This window comes from Amphiura filiformis, chromosome 5, assembly GCF_039555335.1.
Source record: "Amphiura filiformis chromosome 5, Afil_fr2py, whole genome shotgun sequence".
Taxonomy (NCBI): domain Eukaryota; kingdom Metazoa; phylum Echinodermata; class Ophiuroidea; order Amphilepidida; family Amphiuridae; genus Amphiura; species Amphiura filiformis.
The window spans coordinates 406,714-426,682 of record NC_092632.1 but is presented as its reverse complement, the minus strand read 5'-3'; the positions used below and the strand labels follow the sequence as shown (position 1 = coordinate 426,682).

The 19,969-nt window shown below is 39.7% G+C and overlaps 1 protein-coding gene across 1 annotated transcript in view; it reads right to left on the bottom strand.

The window, feature by feature from the left end:
• The window catches only part of LOC140152426 (uncharacterized), a 31,607-nt gene extending 26,125 nt beyond the window's left edge, over positions 1 to 5,482 (bottom strand). Inside the window, exon 1 of the mRNA XM_072174733.1 lies at positions 5,172 to 5,482. Coding sequence (XP_072030834.1) covers positions 5,172 to 5,276 — 105 coding nt within the window. The 5' untranslated portion in view covers positions 5,277 to 5,482. The remainder of the gene's footprint in view (positions 1 to 5,171) is intronic.
• Between the last annotated feature and the right edge of the window lie 14,487 nt (positions 5,483 to 19,969).

Here is a 19,969-nt window from a genome sequence, read left to right as displayed (position 1 = left end):
GATCTTGATTGTACTTATCATTTCCCCCATTTCATTCTGATCAATAGGCCTACTGCTGAAAATTCTGATCAATTGACAATTTTTAGAATGATTCCCTCAATTCATACTACTGTACATGTTCCATTGGCATTCATCAGTTCAAACTTGGTTCAGAAGCTTACCTTTTCCACCAACACAACTCAAAATACACATCACGAATAGCAAAAATTACAAACACAAATCACCCAACAAATCTGTCCAAATCCATCAAAATATTATCCAGTTCGGATGTGAAGACATATTAACATTGTTGCAATACCTCTTTATCTCAAACAAAGGTTAAGTTGTTACATCAACTTACATCATAAAACTGGTTTCAAAAAGACTTTTGACTGTTTGATACAATCAAGATAATTGCACTATGATCATTTTGTTCAGATATCTCCCCTTTCGCACTGGAACAATACCATAATATGTTTTGACAGAGAAAGTCACTGACCTGGTCAAGTTCATATTCATATATACCACAGTCCCTATAATCTGTGGGTATGTATCAGTGACACTATCGTTCACCAGCATAATACCAATTATTGCTCAAATTTGACCTCATCTTTTGGAATATGAGTTTATGTACCTAGCACATTCAAAGGTCATTCAATTATTGTACAGAAATATTGGGCAAAAGAACTGGTGCGATGGGGATTGATGTTAGTGTTACTACTGAATATTAAACAGACTCTCCCAATGGTCACCCATTCTTACAGGGCCTTCTCCTCTAAGGTTTACTATCTCCCGGGTACTATCTATACCCTGATGAGGCAAGCAAATGGTTAGTGACATATTCCTCAAGTACTAGTAATATCTGTCTTTAAAGCTCTTAAACAAACGTTTTTGTAATGAGTCAATGGGGTAAGCCTACAGTACCACACGCTTACCACAACTGGGCACTTTACTCGAGGTATAAATACCCAGTTTACTCGAGTTAAATACCCCCCTCTCGCAATACAGCTAGTGTGAAAGTACCTTCGCATACTTACAACTGAACACCCCTTAGCTAATGTGAACACCACTCCCTTCATTACAAAACAGCCACACCAATCCTGCCACTAAATATAACAGCTCCTTTAAAACAAACGTCCCATATTACGCACAATTAAGAATAACACAAACAGCACCCACTCACCTTACAGCAGCTATCACACAAGTCATCTACAAAACTTTCTGAGTTCAAAGTAACTAAATTATTTGGTTACAACTTCCTACAACCTTGAACTTGGTTCAAGTCCATTCAATCAATATCACATTACTTGCTGCACTTACAACTCTTAAAATCCCTACTGGTATTTCACTTCTACGTAAACACCTTTCACTACTCCCTAGGGATCATTGTGCATTCACAACCTTATCAATCCATATGTTAATACTCTCTCCATTAATCTCCATCAATTGAAAACAAACAATTTGGCCAAGTTCAACTAAACAAACTTACCAATTCCCACTGCAAATTCCAATTAATATTAACCCTTGAAACTCCACAAAAACCAGTCCAAACATTCATTAACACCACATTCATTAAATCATCAACTCCTCCCAAAACACATTTTTCTACCCTGTCACGCTCCACTACACAAATCGCAATTGAAAAAACAATTCAATATCCATTAATTACTACACCACAATTTATCGAAACCTAATACCATGTACCCAAGCACTCACACTATTTCACTGAAAATGAAGTAAGCTCGTGGCCACGTACAAATTCAAGAATCGTAGGAGGATAGCCTCCCTACGATATAAATAACCGAGAAAAACATAAGTAATTGCAAGTATAGCAAAAGAAGTCGCATCCCACATCAATTTCGCCCAAATTAATAACACTTAACAAAATCCATAACCCATAAGCCCACCGGTAAAGCCGATTCCATAAAATAAAGTTGTCATTTTATAAAGTTAGGGACTGTTCATAAACACTTGTAAGGGGGGGCCTGAAAAAAATGACCACAAATTTTCCTGGAAAAATTGAGTTTATATGCTTTTCTATGGGGTTGACCCATAATTTTCATGTCAAAAAGGGGGCCCTGAAATTTTTCGAGGTCTGTAAAGGGGGGCCGAAAATTTTTCGCGATAAATGTTTTTTGCATCAGGCCCCCCCTTACAAGTGTTTGTGAACGGTCCCTTATCATCGACAAATGTTTTATATTCATGCATGGTATATATGCACTTTTCAATCTTTGAAGTAGCCAAACCTCTTCCGTGGACAGAGTGAATAACGGATACATTTCTTTAAAATGGCATATCTTCAAAAGTTATTTGCCGATTGAAATAATTGTTTTGGTTTATTAAAGCTAACGGATAAAGACTTCTTTACATGCCAACATATACTTGATCAACGTTTCTGAAATAGGAGAGGGCGCAATGAGGGCCTCTTTTTTTGGGGACACCCTGTAGGACAATATAAATAGGCCTATAATTAAACCCAATTACAAGACATCTTTGGTGTGCAAAGTCATAATATCTCATAAAATGCTCGTATGGGGGTTGAAATATTTTGTTAATTTAATATCAAAGGTAAGGATACCCAATACAAATGTTAGTTTGTTAAATTATTGCCTTAAATTTCTACCTTTATTTCACAGGGATCTCATACCTCTCATTTAAAGGCCCATTCAGTGATGTGAGCAAATCAGTGATTTGCTCATCGGACAATCGTAAAAATCATCAAAATTCAGATTTTTGTACCTTTGTCATTGTTATAGATGTACATATAGCCTGCTAGTGGTTCAGCCGATAGCTGTGTATTAAGGCATAAGGCATTGACTTTTTTTTTTATTTCAAAAATATAATGACAATTGTAATGAATTATCCTTCACTTTTAGGCAATTTATAAACAGTTTTAATTTTTTTGCAGTTTCGCTGGGATCACTGAAAGGGCCTTTAATTTTAAGACGGTGTTGCACAAATATTGAGGAAGATATAAAGCCCACTCTCATTATAAGGAAGGGTATGGGTTCAATACGTGAGATACCGAGGTTTGTCTTGTTTATTGTACAGTATATGGATTTTATGGTCCTCATGTGCAGTGGCGTAACCAGTGAGGGCGGGGGGGGGGGGGGGCAAGCTGCCCTGAAAATAAACAAAAAACTGGGAAGAAGAGCAAAAAACAGGGAAGGGGAAAAGGGGAAGGAGAGAAAAAGAGGGAAGAAAAAAGGGGAAGGAGAAGAAAAAACGGTAAAGAAAGAGGGAAGAGAAAGGGGAAGGGAGAGGAAAGAAGGGGAAGGAAGAAGAGAAAAGGATAGAAAAAGAGGGAAGGAGAGAAAGTGGAAAGAAGAAAATAAAAAAGGGTTAGGGTTAGGGACAAAAAGGTACATGGACGGGTCACGGATGAAGCGGTACTATAAAGAAAAATTAAATTAAAATGAGGACAAAAAGGTACGAGTAATTAGACCAACGGGTTAAAGTAACTAAATGAAACGGGAACGAAACAAAGAAGGAAAGAAACTATTCAGGAAATGTAAGAAAAAAAGAAGCTAAAATACTGAGAACAGAATTAAATAAAAAACATGGAAACGGGAAATCACAAGCAACAAATAAAAAAAGATGCTAAAAGGGAAAGAAAGAACAGATTGAGAAAATAATGGGAACTGGGTTAAATAAATAAATAACATGGAAACGGAAAATCACAAGCTAAGCAGAGGAAACTAAAAAAGAAAATGTTAGACTAGACAGATTTAGATATTTAAAAATGTACCTTTTCAATGATTCTACCTGTTCAGTAATATTTCTTGTTATAGTGAACGCTCCCCTTTACTCATCTAGCGAAGCGCGGGTATTCCGCTAGTTAAATGTTAATTTAAGTTATGGCAATTATATTTGCGGGACTCGTGGATAACATTTTATACGTGGGTAACATAAAATTTGATTTTGTGGAATTTTATGGGCAAAATGTATTTGTATAAAATAATCACTTGGACCTCAGAATTATAGTACGAAACTTCGTTTCATGATATAGTCATTTATGGTATATTCACTTAACATTTTTGCAGAACGATCGTTTTATTTTTGATACGCGGGTAACAAAATTATTAGCCAAAATGACTTAATGCCCTCCAGAGTCCACAAACTTTGGTGGAATTCAATTTGATGAGATATCATACAAACTACGTTCTAACCGTAATAATTTCATTTTGATTGAAGGACATTTAATGACATAATAATATGGTGCTTATTTTTAAATTCGTGTGTACACGCCAATTCATTTAAGCCATCATAACTTGTCCCCTGGTATGACTTGCTAGTAAAGGCCTATATTATATATATGCTCAAAGAGAGCACACTGGACGTGACATGATAAGCTCCATCAATAACGTGATTTCATTTATTAATGACATTTTAAAGTGGAAAGTTAACATAGAGAGAATTTTGTCCCGCTTTCGCTGGAATTGACCATACATATCAGTAGATTTATCAATTTTACTTCGAGGATTGTTAAAAATGAAAAATAAAAATAAAAATAGTATTTTTTAATAATTTGCCACAAAATGTGTTTTATATCGCCAATTTCAAAAAAATCCTCGTATTCAGAATGCAAAATGTCTGATATGCTGATGCTCTCATGTCCCACAAAAAAATATTGTGAATCGGTTGAAATGGAAGATAATCACTGACACTAGATATGTTTTAGATGAAAAAATAACGAACTCCTTTGGCAGTTTTCTTTCACCTGTTTTGACTTCATTCTTATCTTATGAGCTTCGGTATGGAAGGCGATAATACATTGTCTTAAGGCATAAAATGGATTGTGTACGAGTTGAACTGGTTCAAATAAGATGTAAAATCTCAGTAATGAAAAAAAAAAAAACGGAAAAAGCAAAACAAAACATTTTTGCTTGCACAATTTTTTGGGTCAGGTTGTATTAAACCAGAGCCGGCAAAATTAGGCACATTAATATGCTATTGATGCTCAAAATGATAGGCCTACATGCAATGATGTATCATGAAAATTAATTACTAATAGGCCTATCTGCGTTATGTTTTTATTAAATTTATAAGGAATAGTTTGTATCGATCGTGCACCATGAAAATCGGCCTTGTGAGTCAACTGTATTCATCTACTATGTGTGCTGAAGGATACTACAAACGGATTTGCTCCCTGTGTAAACTAATTGCTTGCGGTATGATGTATGTATATTTACCCCATATTCCGTGGTGGATACATTTTCTCCTCCTCCTCTGGTATCACCAGATGACTGGATCATTTCTTTTACCATCTCAGATTCTTCCCCGTCAGTGTTCGGCATCTAAAACTTATGAACTTGTCCTTGACGTAACGATTGCGGTCCGAAAATTCACACTGTTACTATGCCAGTTCTATAAAATTTTGAACTATCGGTTTTTGTAGGTCGTGCGTCAAGGCAGAGTCGATATTGAATCGATATGGATAACACCAGTGTTGGTTTTCAATGACAAAACGTCAATTGTATAACTATTATTACTCCTCATCACAGATATTTGCTCCTGTCGCCTTGGCGATGGGACGCTTCAGGTACGCTCTGTAACAGTACAACTAAATAGGCGGGCGCACTTGGGATCGCGAAGTACATCATCTGTTCAAGTTCCAATTACTTTGTTCATTTCAATGTGACAAGTTGATCACTGAGTTGAATTTGATCAAAATAACCGAGTCCTCTCGTGTTAACAAATGTTTAGCTATTTGAATAAAACAAATAAATATAATATTATAGGGGTCTATATAATAAACCTATATTAAATAATGCGTCTCAATCTTAGCGCTCACTCGCTACCGTCGTATTGCACGCGTTATACGCAACCAGTGCCCAACGCGTTTTGCGGCTCGCAATCCAGTGACGCTTTTCGCACAATCCACTTTTTTTAGATGACATGATTGACCTCGGAACCAAAACAAGACCGAAAAGAGGCAAATGGGAAAATCAATTGGACAATGTATATATCATGTATCAGTGCATAATGTCCGGCCGAGTTGTGCATTTCTTTTCGGCTTTTGGCATTTTAGGACCTACTCTAGTCCTTCAAGGAGGACCACGCTCCATTTAGTACGATAGTCCACGCCGTCAGGCGTGGGTCCTTCTACATTAGACATATCCTTCCCGGAAAGTCGGGGGAAATGTCAAACTGATTAACCACGCCTACTGACAGCTACTAATGATATTCAGCCAATCCGATTGACTGAATATCATCAATAGCTGTCAGTAGGTGTGGCTTGCCTACCTGCTACCAGAACACTAGCTTCTAGCTTGGGATTGACACAAGTATTGCGTAACGAAATTGATTATTAATCCTCTTCAGTTGATATGTGTTCAATGTTCATGCTATTATAATACTCGGTTTTCTTCTTAATACCTTCAGTTCACTGACCTGTAGGTTGCACACAATCAGTTCCTTTTGTTATCATTACATTTAATATTGTCCTGGTTAACCACAATTCGTTACTTTTTTTGTATAGAGATTGTACTTGAAATCAGTAATTGGCTACAAACAAAGGATTTGAACCGGTGTCCTTCAACGTAATCATGGGCCAGTGCAGTCCATTTAATCAAATGTTGTAATCAACCTATTTGATCGTAGTGCATTTGTTATGTGAGACGAACTGTCTCGGTAGATTGCACTCATTGCTTTTGTTGAATGGATTTGAGTAGTCCGCCATATTTACGGTATATGATACGTCATATGCACAACCTCTATTAATTGTGATAGTTGGCCTATTCGTTTAACATGTTTAAGAAAAACATAGAATTGGAGGACACACGCTTCATAAAAACTTTGGGTTTCACTCATTTATTTACTTTAATAATAAAACATAAATGATGATAAATGAAATAAATATAATTATAGGCCCGTATTAAATAATGAAAGAAAGAAAGAAAGAAAGAAAGAAAGAAAGAAAGAAAAAAGGAAAGAAGGAAAGAAGGAAATAAAGAAAGAAAGAACTTGCTGAACTTATTATTTTCAAGAAAAGGAATTAACCTAATGTGTATTCATTAATTATTCGTTAATATAATTATTTCTATTCATCAGTATTTGTTTTATTATTCATTTATTTATTTTCTATTCTTTTATTGATTTATATATTGCCATTTATCAGGCTTATGGTTTTTATTCATTTTATTCGAATTATTTGTTGATTTATGTATCCATTTATTTATATAAAGAAAATATTTATTTATTATTTATTTACGTTAAATTTATATTGTTTTATTAAATCATCAATTAATTTTTCGATTGATCAATTAAAAGTGGTGAATCCCATGCCCCTCGGTTGAAACGAGAAGACCATGTTGTTTTTTAAAGATTTGATATTAAAATAGTAATCACAGGCCCTTTCATGCCTTCGGGATTAAAGAAATATACTGTAATTTTTCCGTTCCTTTTTTTTTCCACATGTATGCGTTTGAAATATCAACAGTACTTGCGAGTTGTATCGCCTTTTATTGTATTTTACTCACTCTGTTTTTTCCAGTTAGGTGTTAAAGGCTTAATGTACGATTTCCTTCAAATTCTAAATTTGTCATTATATATTCAAAATGCTGAAATAATACCAGTAATAGGCCCTAATTATCGGGAATTGGGAATTTTGTCCATTTTGAGCTGAAATAACGAGGTAAACACTGCTTGTTATTTTGGCCGTTCTATAGGACGACATGATGATAAAGTCATTATATCATATTATTGAATTATGACTTTATGTCGAACTTTGCTCTGTTTACCTACAAACACAACAAATTTGGCTGATTCCATTTAGGTGCAAGTTGTGACATGTGTATACATTGCAAATATGCCAAAAAATCAGGTTTGAAAAAAATTAACCAAATTCATATTTATATAAGATTGTACATTATGACTTTAATAAATCAAAGTTCAGTTCCAAATAAACGATGTGTTATGTAGAATTAATGTTCTTTTAGCCTTTTTAATGGTATCACGGTTAGGCCTATTGACAAATGTGACAATATTAAATAAAAAAAGGAAAACAAACTTAGAATCATACAAATGACTTTTTGTTAACACTGATTAGGCCTACACTATCTCGAACTGCACTGATATAGCAACAAAAAACTTTCATTTAATTCATACTAGCCCGATTTACACTGGTAAGCGACCTCAAAAGTTTGTATTGCTTTTATTGCATTATCAAAATCAATCGATTGAGAAACCAAGTACTTGAGATGACTTGAGAGTCCCAGTTATGTAATAGATGCGGTTGAATGATAGCCCGAATGGTGGGCGGGCTATTTTTCCATATTTGGATTCATGACGTAACTCATCGACTGGTTTGGTTTTGGTCACTGTTTATTATAATGAGGGACACTGCTGGGGGTAGCGACCTAATGTGTAAGGACCAACGCCTGACGGCGTTGATTATGGTGCTAAATATTGCGTTGGTCCTGTATGGACTAACCTACTCCCGATATGCAGGGCCGGAGGGCCCATCACATTTTGTCAGCATCGATCCATGCATGTGTCAGTTTGAAATTTTGCAACTAAGATTGAATTCGGGTCCGTTTTTCTGTACAAATGATGCACCAAATGGCTTCAATTAGACTTTAGTTTTGCAAACTTTTCCCTCTCAGGCATAGGCGTAGATCCCGGGGGGATGGGGGGGATTTATCCCCCCCCCCCCAATATTTTGCCAGGGGGGATGATCCATACAATCATCCCCCCCAATGTTGACGCCTGTATATGGGTTTCCAATCAAATTAACCCCATATTTGGCCATTTCAACCTAAAAAGTGCTAAATTTTTCGCGCTCCGCGCGAATTTATTCAACTTTTGTACAATATTTCACCAGTTTAGCTTTAATATTGCAAAATTTTTCTTTTCTTCTTTCCCCTTTCTCTTCTTCCCTCTTTTTTCCCCTTTTTTCTCTTCTCCTTCCCCTTTTTTCTTCCCTCTTTTTCTCTCCTTCCCCCCTTTTCCCCTTCCCATTTTTTTGCTCTTCTTCCCAGTTTTTTTTGTGTCCGGGGGGGGGGGGCAGCTTGCACCCCGGTCCCCCACTGGTTACGCCACTGGTCATTTCGGCTTTTTCAACTGTTCAAACTTAAATTTTACACAGTTTTTGCCAAAGTTGTCCACTGCAAATCGCTTCAATTAGGTCTTCATTTCGCAACATTTTCCAAGTTCTGAGGGGGAACATCCCCCGGCGTAGTTGATAAACAAAATTAATGGCTATTTTTACTTCTGCTTTCGACATTTGCCAATTTATGTTTAACACAATTTATAGGCTTACCATAATAGGGAAAACTTGCCGTCCACAAAAGGCTCCATGGACTGCTCATTTCATTTTTTTTAAACTAAAATTTTAATTACACATTAATAGTGCCAAAATGGTCCACCAAATCGCTTCATTTAGGTCTCATTGCCCCCCCCCCCCCTTCTGACTGCTCTAGATCCGCCACTGCTCCAAAAACACACACATTGTTAAAAATGTCTTCAGAAATAATATTACAAAAATACCCCTTGGGCAATGTTTTGGACTCCTTCAGAGGAAAAATTCACAATTGAAATGGTCCAAAAAATTTGAAAATATCCCTTCAGCAAAATGCTTAAAGAAAACCCTAATAAACCTAAACGCTCGTGCTACGCCGTCCCGCCCTGAGACGAAAATACCTAAATTTTCGTCTCAGGTCCTGCCACAAATTGGTGTCTAAGTGGGATTTGAGTATTCTCTTGGTCGGGCTGACGTCACAAAGGGGAAATAGCCTTGTAAAACCAGCACTGCAAAAAGCGTGTTTAGGAATTAAACACTTTTCTTGCACCACATTTCTAAACATGCTTGATTCCTAAACCCTATAGTGGCGGCCAGCCCTGATATATAGCTACTAACCGCTCCATCTCGGGGGCACTTGACTTGATGGGGGTGTGCAGACAGCGCACTGCAAAAAGTGTGTTTAGGAATTAAACACTTTTCTAAACACTATCTTGCACCATGTTTTTAAACATGTTTAAATGCTACACATGTTTAGGAATTTGATGGGTATGTGTTTAGGAATTTAACACATGATGTTTTGGAATTTGACATTGGTTTTTAGGAATTAAACACTTTTCTTGCACCACGTTTCTAAACATGTTTGATTCCTAAACACCAATGTCAAATTTCCTAAACACAGCCCATCAAATTCCTAAACATGTGTAGCATTTAAACATGTTTAAAAATGTGGTGCAAGATAGTGTTTAGAAAAGTGTTTAATTCCTAAACACACTTTTTGCAGTGAGTGTACGCATGTGCAGCGCATGTGCAGTTCCCCTTTCTCGAGCTGGTTGCTATGCGCGCGCAAAGGGGACGAAGGGGACAATGTTCCCGGATGTCCGACCGAGTGAATTGCAACCAGACTCTAGGTGCAGTCAATATGCAGGGAGAGTAAGAGAGGGAGGCTAGAGAAGGAGGTCGTCTTAAGAAAAAGATTGGGGAGGAGAAGTAGGAAGAGGCACCGGAAAAATTTGAGTAGTCATCAGGAGTGCAAACCTGAGAGTGTAGATAGAGATGCGAGGAGTTGCCACCGGAAGGAGAGGGGGACTTTGGGCGCTATTTGGAGCACAGTGCTAGTGGCGGGGAGGACAGTAGCATTTATCTTTTGCAAGGCATGGAGGTGGACAGTGTAGATTGGAGTAAAGTAGGGGGGCCTGGAGGCAGAGGAGATAGAGGGCATACCCGCTATGGACGGAGAGGATAGTGATGACGGTACTCATCCTGTTATGTTGACATTTCTGGGAGATGGGGGTGACTTTGAGAGTGATTGGAAATAGTACTGAGGAGGAGGAAGAGTATAGGACCCTTAGATTATTAATACACAGATTGGAATTTTCCATGCCTGTGCGCTCTAAGCGTACCCGAATTCAGCTGACGCCGGTACAGCGTACAGACCTGGCGACATCGCTTATCTTACGCGAGAAGTTTCTTTTGTGTACGCTCGCGCTGTTTGCGCTATTTTGAGTTTGCTCACGCGGTACCTGACTTAGCGTCGATCCCCTGAGGCAACATGCCATGTTTCCGCGGTATGATAGGACCATAATACGAGGGGCGGTCAATAAGTTCGTAAGTGTGGACGTACATGAATATGACAATTGGTATCAATTTTGTACATGAAGATTCTGGGACCCCATCTTGAAGACACCCTGGAATACCCAATGTTAATGGATTAATGTTGAAAACATATTCATCAGAGTTGTCATATTTTGTGGCTATCTCATCTTTCTTGGCTCTTTATTCATTATCAATGCCACTAGTACCAGCACGTATATCATTAGCGGTGACGTCAGCAAGTTTTTTGGACCTTGGATGATCTTCAAGGACGCTCATTCCATTCTTGAACTCTAAGAACCATTTCGTTGCTGTTGAATACCAAGGACTACATTACCATTTACAGCAACTGTACATTGTTAAATTTCATTCGAGTTTTCACCGCCGTCCGGAGAAATTTCCATAATGATCCTGTATTCACTTCTGGTAGTACCTGTGAATTCATGAAGGTAGGCTTCCTCCTACCCACATACAGTGATGAAACAATCTAATATCTTTGCAGTAATGTTTTGAAGGAAAGTGAGACCAAATTCAATACCGTGCGATAAAGTAGCATACCAATAGTTCTACGAACTTTTTGACCGCCCCTCGTATGTGGATGCTATAGATGGAAGCAACCGTGTATGAAATCGACCAGGGTGATGGAGGTGGAACGAGGGTTAAAGATGGAGGGTCGGTGAGTGTGAGAGGAACTCAGTTATCCAGAAATATGAGGGAGACAGGCCGGACAAAGCAGAGGTTGATTACCAGTTTGAACTTGCTGATGTCGTGGAAAAGGCACAGGTGAGGATTAGTGCCGAATTTTAATTCAAAAATATTAATTTTTATCAACCTTAAAAGGTTGATTGAGGTGATAAGGAGGGAGTTGGACGAGATGGTGAGTGCTCTGTCAGACAAGAAGGCCGAGATCGAAGAAAGGGAGAGTACCCTGTCTGGCAGGAAGGCCGAGATCGAGGAGAGGGTGAGTGCTCTGTCAGACAAGAAGGCCGAGATCGAAGAAAGGGAGAGTACCCTGTCTGGCAGGAAGGCCGAGATCGAGGAGAGGCTGAGTGCTCTGTCAGAGAAGAAGGCCGAGATCGAAGAAAGGGAGAGTACCCTGTCTGGCAGGAAGGCCGAGATCGAGGAGAGGGTGAGTGCTCTGTCAGACAAGAAGGCCGAGATCGAAGAAAGGGAGAGTGCCTTGTCTGGCAGGAAGGCCGAGATCGAGGAGAGGATGAGTGCTCTGTCAGACAAGAAGGCCGAGATCGAAGAAAGGGAGAGTGTATGTATGTATGTATGTATATACAAATTCAAAGTATAGACCTCTGGCAAGGCAACCGTTACTTAAAGTTTCACGGAATACCCTCACTTACGATCATTGGGTAAACCGATCATCAGACGGATAGTTTGTCATGATTTCAAATTTACAGAAATGTTCATACGAGTATATACATTCTGTGGTGTCAAAATCATGACGAACCAAGCCAACCAGAACAGTCTCTACCAAGGGGGTGACACTAAATTCACGGTTGTTCTATTAGCAACGCAAAACCTATGAAAAATTCCGCTGGTTTACTAGCTAGAAAGTGAGGCCAGTTATCGATCCGTTATGAATAATTCATGTTCGACCCCTTGGATCATGTTAATTGCTATTGGCAAATAACAACGTTGTTAGTTTTGCGAACTTTGCCTGTTCAATGAGAGCATAGCGCGCCCTCAATACATCTGGGCGCAAACCAGGCGAAAACGATCCAGTTTAATGAAATGGCGGACGGATATTCCCATCAGGCACCAGTGATATGTTTGTTTTAAAGAAAGTCTACTAATTTGATATGAAATGACATTTTGCAATAGCAAAGTCAAAATTAGGACTTGAGGTCAATAACATGAAGGAAATACGTGACAGAGGCAAGGTGTGAAACACAAGTAGTATTTGAAGTTAAAATAACCTTTGATACCCGACCTGACCTTCCATAGCTTTCCATCATGGCGCCTTATTCGTCTTTATGTATTTCTATATGCTCTCAAGTAAAATAAAATACCAATATGCACTAAGCAGACAGAATGTTACTTGGCTCCCAGCATGAATTATTGATTTTATACGGAGGTAAAGAAATACACAGTTGCCTGCAAGCCGTGCACCATACTCCAAATACTTCGGTAAATCTGAATAATGGTCACATGTAGACATATCATGTGTTCGGGAAATCACGTGGCAACATTTTAAGATTTCAGACTTGTTTACTAGTTAAATTGTCATTTGTACTGTTGATTATTTATCTTTGTTAATTAATATATCTTTTAAATGCTGATAAATCGTGGTTGGCTGCCCATATTATATGTTAAATTCAATGTTTTATGAATATAATTCTACCACGCAGAGGGGGTCACACATCATAATTTCACACTACACGATTTAGCTAGATTTGGAGCTCTGCATTTCAAATTCACGTCAATTTCAAAGTTTATACACTTAATATATTTAATATAATACTTATTTTTTTGTTATAACAAACTGGAACACGAAATGTACTAGCTTATTACCTATACAGAAAGGGGATTTATACACATTCACTCAGCAATTTGACATGCCTGGCGCATCAAGACATTCTCTGTCTGGATAACATGACTGTCGCCCTCAATACGTCTGGGCGCAAATTTAAATAACAATACGCTATTTACATATGAATGCGGCTTCATGCTAATGTCTAGTGCCGCTTCCAGGCCTATTCCGTGTCTCTACTCCAAAAGTAGTCGAGAGTGCTCAACCACTAAAAATAGTGGGGGCGTATTATAACAAGTTTACTTTACAAGTGACTAACTTTGGAATTTTAGAGTGCTCAAACCCATTACAGGTGAGCAATAGAAACAAATTCAAAGTATAGACCTCTGGCAAGGCAACCGTTACTTAAAGTTTCACGGAATACCCTCACTTACGATCATTGGGTAAACCGATCATCAGACGGATAGTTTGTCATGATTTCAAATTTACAGAAATGTTTATACAGTATATACATTCTGTGGTGTCAAAATCATGACGAACCAAGCTAACCAGAACAGCGTCCACCGAGATCTAAGCTGAGAGCCCTCACCCCCCTCAAACGGTCGCAGCTTATTATAACAAGTTTACTTTACAAGTGACTAACTTTGGAATTTTAGAGTGCTCAAACCCATTACAGGTGAGCAATAGAAACAAATTCAAAGTATAGACCTCTTATAAGCAACCGTTACTTAAAGTTTCACGGAATACCCTCACTTACGATCATTGGGTAAACCGATCATCAGACGGATAGTTGTCATGATTTCAAATTTACAGAAATGTTTATACAGTATATACATTCTGTGGTAATTTGAAATCATGACGAACCAAACGTCTGAGAACAGTCTCTACTCCAAAGATCGTAAGTGAGGGTGCTCCGTGAACCACTAAAAACGGTAGTGCCAGAGGCGTATTATAACAAGTTTGTTTACAAGTGACTAACTTTGGAATTTTGAGCACTCTAAAATTCCAAAGTTAGTCACTTGTAAAGTAAACTTGTTATAATACGCCCCAAATTTTAGACTTCTGGAGTAGAGACTGTTCTGTTACTTAAAGTTCGTCATGATTTTGACACCTCAGAATGTATATACTCGTATAAACATTTCTGTAAATTTGAAATCATGACAAACTATCCGTCTGATGATCAAATTTACCCAATGATCGTAAGTGAGGTATTCCGTGAAACTTTAAGTAACGGTTGCCTTGCCAGAGGTCTATACTTTGAATTTGTTTCTATTGCTCACCTGTAATGGGTTTGAGCACTCTAAAATTCCAAAGTTAGTCACTTGTAAAGTAAACTTGTTATATGTATGTATATACGTATATATATGTTCGGGGTACTGAGCGGTAGACGGGAATGGGAGTTAGGTAAGAAAATGAGTGCTCTGTCTGACAGGAAGGCTGAGTTTGAAGAGAGAGAGAGAGAGAGGGCGTGGGAAATTGAAAGAAAAATGGAAGTAGCTAAGATGGAGGAGCGACGAGCGACTTTTGATGCAGAAATGGAAGTATGGGAGAGGTCTAGGTGCGGCGATAGACAGAAGACGGATGCTAAAAAGGAAGAGAATAAGATAAATTAAGACAGAGGATAGCAGAGATACATAAAAGGGAGGTGAAAGAGAGAAAGGGAGAGAAAGAGGAGTGCAGGTGTGGGAGGAGGCGAAGAGTAGGGAAATAGAGGAACTTGATGCCCAGAAGGCAGAGTGTGTTATATGAAGTAGAGAGCTAGAAGGTAGAGCTGTCGAATTAAGTAGTGAAGCAGCTAAGGTCGAGAGGCGACGTGAGAAGTTTAAGGTAAAGAAGGAGGCTTGTTGTGAACAGGTGTTCCGAGAGAGGCAGACAGATTTAAGGAAATGGGAGGCAGAGTTGAAGGAAAGGGTGCGGAGACTGAGTGAATTGTAGAACCAAATAGATGAGAGAAACATGTCGCTAGTCGATGCAGGGGCACAATATAACAGATGACGGAATTCATGCTGCTCGTGGTGATGAGGTGGTATTGAGAGAACGGTGAGATGTGGATGAGGAGTATGACAATCGGCCAGAGAAAAGTCCGTTAAAGTTTGATGGTGTCGGGTGGAAGGACTTTCATTTACATTTCACTGCCTGTAAGGAGTACAACAGGTGGGGAGATAGGGATGCTGTGTTGTCACTGGTTGCGTGTTGCCGAGGGAAGGCATTGGAGGTAATGATTGCTAATGATATTGACACAGGCAGGGTGAGCCATGATGAACTGCTGGAGTTGTTGCGTCGGGAGTTTGAGCGGAAGGAGTGTGCGGAGAGTTATTTCTTTGAGCTGAAGAGTCGAGAGCAGACTATTGGAGAAACTCCACGGAGTCTAGGACGTGACATTTTGAGGCTAGTGACATTAACCTACCCTGAGGTGAGCCGGGAGACGAGAGATGGGATTGCCAAGTTACATTTTAAGCAAGCCCTTAGGGCTGTGGAATTGCGGGAGGAGTTGTTTCGTACTAGACCGGAGAGGAAACGTACAGAAGAGTATGGAGGGCACAACTGAGGTAGTTGGAGAGAGTCAGAGTAGCAAAGGGGGTATACGAGGTGATGGGAGATTGTGGAAACAGGAGGCAGTTAAGTTGGGAGGACGAAAGGGAATATGCGGAGAGGAAATCAGGATTGTGAGGGGACTGTAGTGGTGAAGGAGGTGTACGAGGAGATGGAGGGTCGATTAGCTTATCGAGCATAAGGGACATGCCGTTAAGAGATAGGGTGATTGGCCCTATATTGAGGGGGGGAAATAGAGGGTAGTGTGGGGAGTAGTTGCGAGATATTACATGAGGCAGTGGAGGATGACGGCTGTAAAGGATGGGGTTTTGGTCTGGAGGTGGAAAAGTGGTGATGGAGGTTCAGTGAGGTGGCTGATTGTATTACCATAATTACCAAGCTACGGGAGCAGGTGTTAGAGGATTTATGCGTGGTTGGGGCTGATGGAGGATTACGAACTAGGAATGAGCTGGTTGTGGTGAGAGAGAATTGTTATTGGGTGGGGATGTGTGAGGATGTGCAGGACTATCTACGGAGTCGCGGAAAAGCGTCTGGAGCCGTTGCGGGGAGATTTCGTGCCCGATGTGGAAGCTTGTGGAGTTAATAATGAGGTACGAACGAGGCAGCCAGGAATTAGTGTCAGGCCAGGAGACTTTGTGTGGTTGTGGGATAGACAGGGATCGGGAGGATTTAGAGCAGGCAGGAGTAACACTAGACCAATTAATTATTGTTTTCCTAATGCACGGAGATAGGGAAACCACTATACTGCTGCTACATCGACTATCAAAAAGCTATTCATACTGTTTGGCAAGAAGGTCTTTGGAAGGCTATAGACCACCTAAGCTACTCTAGGAAAATGGTTAGACTTCTCCAGCTCCAAGCCTTATACAACACCTCTAAAAGTGCAGTGAGAGTGAATGAAGAGCTGACAAACTGGTTCACCACACACACAGGAGTTAGACAGGGATGTATTCTCTCCCTCAGCTGTTTAACATCTTGCTGGAACGGTTCCCCCGTCTAGCTATTGAAGACGTCAGTATTGGAATTACAATTCAAGGACAGCTCATCTGAGATTTGCCGATGGTATTGTTTTACTGGCTGACTCTGAAAATTAACCTCCAAACTCTGACCATAAACATTGCTAAAACCCAAGTCCAGGTGATTGGTAAAGAAACAGCAAAAGCCACCATATCCATTGGAAATTCCAGCCTTGAGCAGGTGGAATCATTCATCTATCTAGGTGGGGTGATCACTGAAAAGGCAAGCAGCGAAAGGGGCATCAAAAGGAGAATTGGCTTGGCCATGGGCATCATTCAAAAACTCAACCCCGTCTGGAAATCCAAAGAAATATCCATCCTAACAAAATTAGAATTGTACAAAGTACTGGTGCTTTCTATAGCAACCTGTGCCTCTGAAGCTTGGACAATCAAAAAACGTGACGAGCAGCGACTTCTGGTATTTGACATTTGTTTATGGCTTGTCTCATAAAAATCCTGGGTGTTAATACTAGAAGAGACAGGAATAGAAACACCTCAATCAGAGATACCCATGATTACCAGTGTACTATCAGATCCGTGCAAAACCGCTGTCCTACTATGGACATGTGAAAAGAATGCCCCCATCCAGACGTATTGGAAGGAAGGAAGGATCCCAGGGAAACGACCTAAAGGAAGACCCCCTATGCGCTGGACGGACAAAATTAAAGCAAATTAAACTGCAGTGCAGTGGGAATCCAATCTATAGTAGAAGCCGGTCGGATGGCGAATAACAGAGCTGAGTGTCGAAGCATAGTGGCTAGGAATTTATCTCCAAGCTCAAGACCTACCTGTGTCATGGGAGGAAAGCTAAGTCTTGGCATGGACCTTATTTGGTGGTAAAAGCACTGTCTAATGTGACGTTACGGAAGGCCAACTCGGGGTTCCAACCTGCAGAGCAGTCAAGCAGTCAAGTGGTAGGGAGTTGTCAATATTTAGACCCTCCCTCGGGTTCATGGAGAACGACTAGTAATGTAGATTATACAACATTAAATAAACCCGATACATGGTCCCTCCCAATGTGTAGGCAAGTTGCCTTCCAGCTCAGCTCCCAGCATTGTGTGGGAGTTCACTTTTACCGATCCTGGGTCAGACGAGTTTTCTATAATTATATCACGTCCGTGGTCTCACTGTCTTGCCGTTTGTGTAAGCGGCTAAGCCTGACCAATCAATATAGATCTCAGCAAGTAGGTTTTCGTTGATAGTCTATTGATCATAACACAGACTAAAGGCATGAAGGGTCTATGGAACCTAATGTGGACGGCTCCTCGCCCGGTAGGGTGTCCCATGGAGAGCAGATGGGCCCAGAACGTCAGCTAGCTACTGTTCGAAATAAATAGTAAGGTCATCTTGCGAAAAAGTAAGATCATCAGAGTTGGAACCTGGAATGTGTGTACTCTTAAACAGAATGGGAAGCTGGAAAATGTTAAGCAAGAGATGACCCGACTTAAAATCAACATACTAGGAATCAATGAAACCAGGTGGACAAATAATGGAGACTTCAAAATCGATGACTTCAAGATGATTTATGCAGGTGGTGACAAGCATGAGAAAGGAGTTGGGCTACCAAGCTTTTCAGATTCTATTGAGGGTCCAAAGATATTGCAGTCAGAGGTTCGATCAGCTATAAAATTGATGAGCAGAAATAAGGCTGCCGGACCAGCCCGGGCGGACCAGATGGAATAGTTGTTGCATTAGAGGATTATGGAATTGAGAAACTGACAGGAGTCATCAACAAAATGTATGATGATGGGATATTTCCGGAAGACCTGAGCAAATCAATCTTTATTGCTCTTCCCGAGAAACCTGGCGCTGTGGATTGTGAACAACACCGTACAATTAGCCTTATGAGCCATGTTACAAAGATAATTCTAAGAATCCTGTTACTTCGTGCAAGAAGTAGAATAAAACCCGGGAATAAAACCTGAGATTGGTAAAGAGCAGTTCGGCTTTGTAGAAGATGCTGGTACCAGGAATGCGATTTATGTCTTGAGAATGATAACAGAGAGAGCGGTAGAGATGCAGAAGGATGTTTTCATGTGTTTCATTGACTACTCAAAAGCCTTTGACAAGGTGAGACATGATCAGCTTTTTGAAGATCTTGGTATAATGCTAGACCTGCATGGAAAGGATCTACGACTGTTGCAGAACCTTTATTGGCACCAAACAGCGTGCATAAGGGTGGATGGATATTGTAGTGAATATACAAGCATTAAGAGAGGAGTCAGACAGGGATGTGATGTCACCAGATCTCTTTATTATTACAGTGAGCTGATTCTAAGGAAGCTAGAAAAGGAAAATGGTCTCCGTATAGGTGGACATAACATCACGAACATAAGATATGCAGATGACACTATCCTTTTAGCTGCAGTCTGAGGAGGATCTGCAAAGGCTTCTTGATGTGGTGGTTCAGGAAAGTGAGAGGAAAGGTCTATCGTTAAATTGCAAGAAGACAGAATGTATGATAGTATCAAAGACTGAAAGCCCAACATGCATATTGAAGGTGAAAGATCAAAGAATTAAGCAAGTTTCCTCCTTCAACTACCTTGGCAGTCTAATCACAGAAGATACAAGATGTATTAAGGAGGTAAAGAGAAGAATTGCACTGGCTAAGTCTGCGTTCTCAAAATGAGACAAGATCTTAAAAAACAGTGCCCTCAGTGTAGAGACCAGAATTCGGGTACTCAACTGCTATGTCGTTCCTGTACTAATGTATGAAGTGAAGCATGCCTCAATAACAACATACATTAAAAAAGATGTATTTTTCCAGATTAGACTGTCCATTACCCCTAACACCAGTAAAAACCACAAAATACCACGATGAAAAATTCATAACATGCATGCATCCCAGGGTCTGCGATGACGCAATCACCCGAAGTGTGATATGCT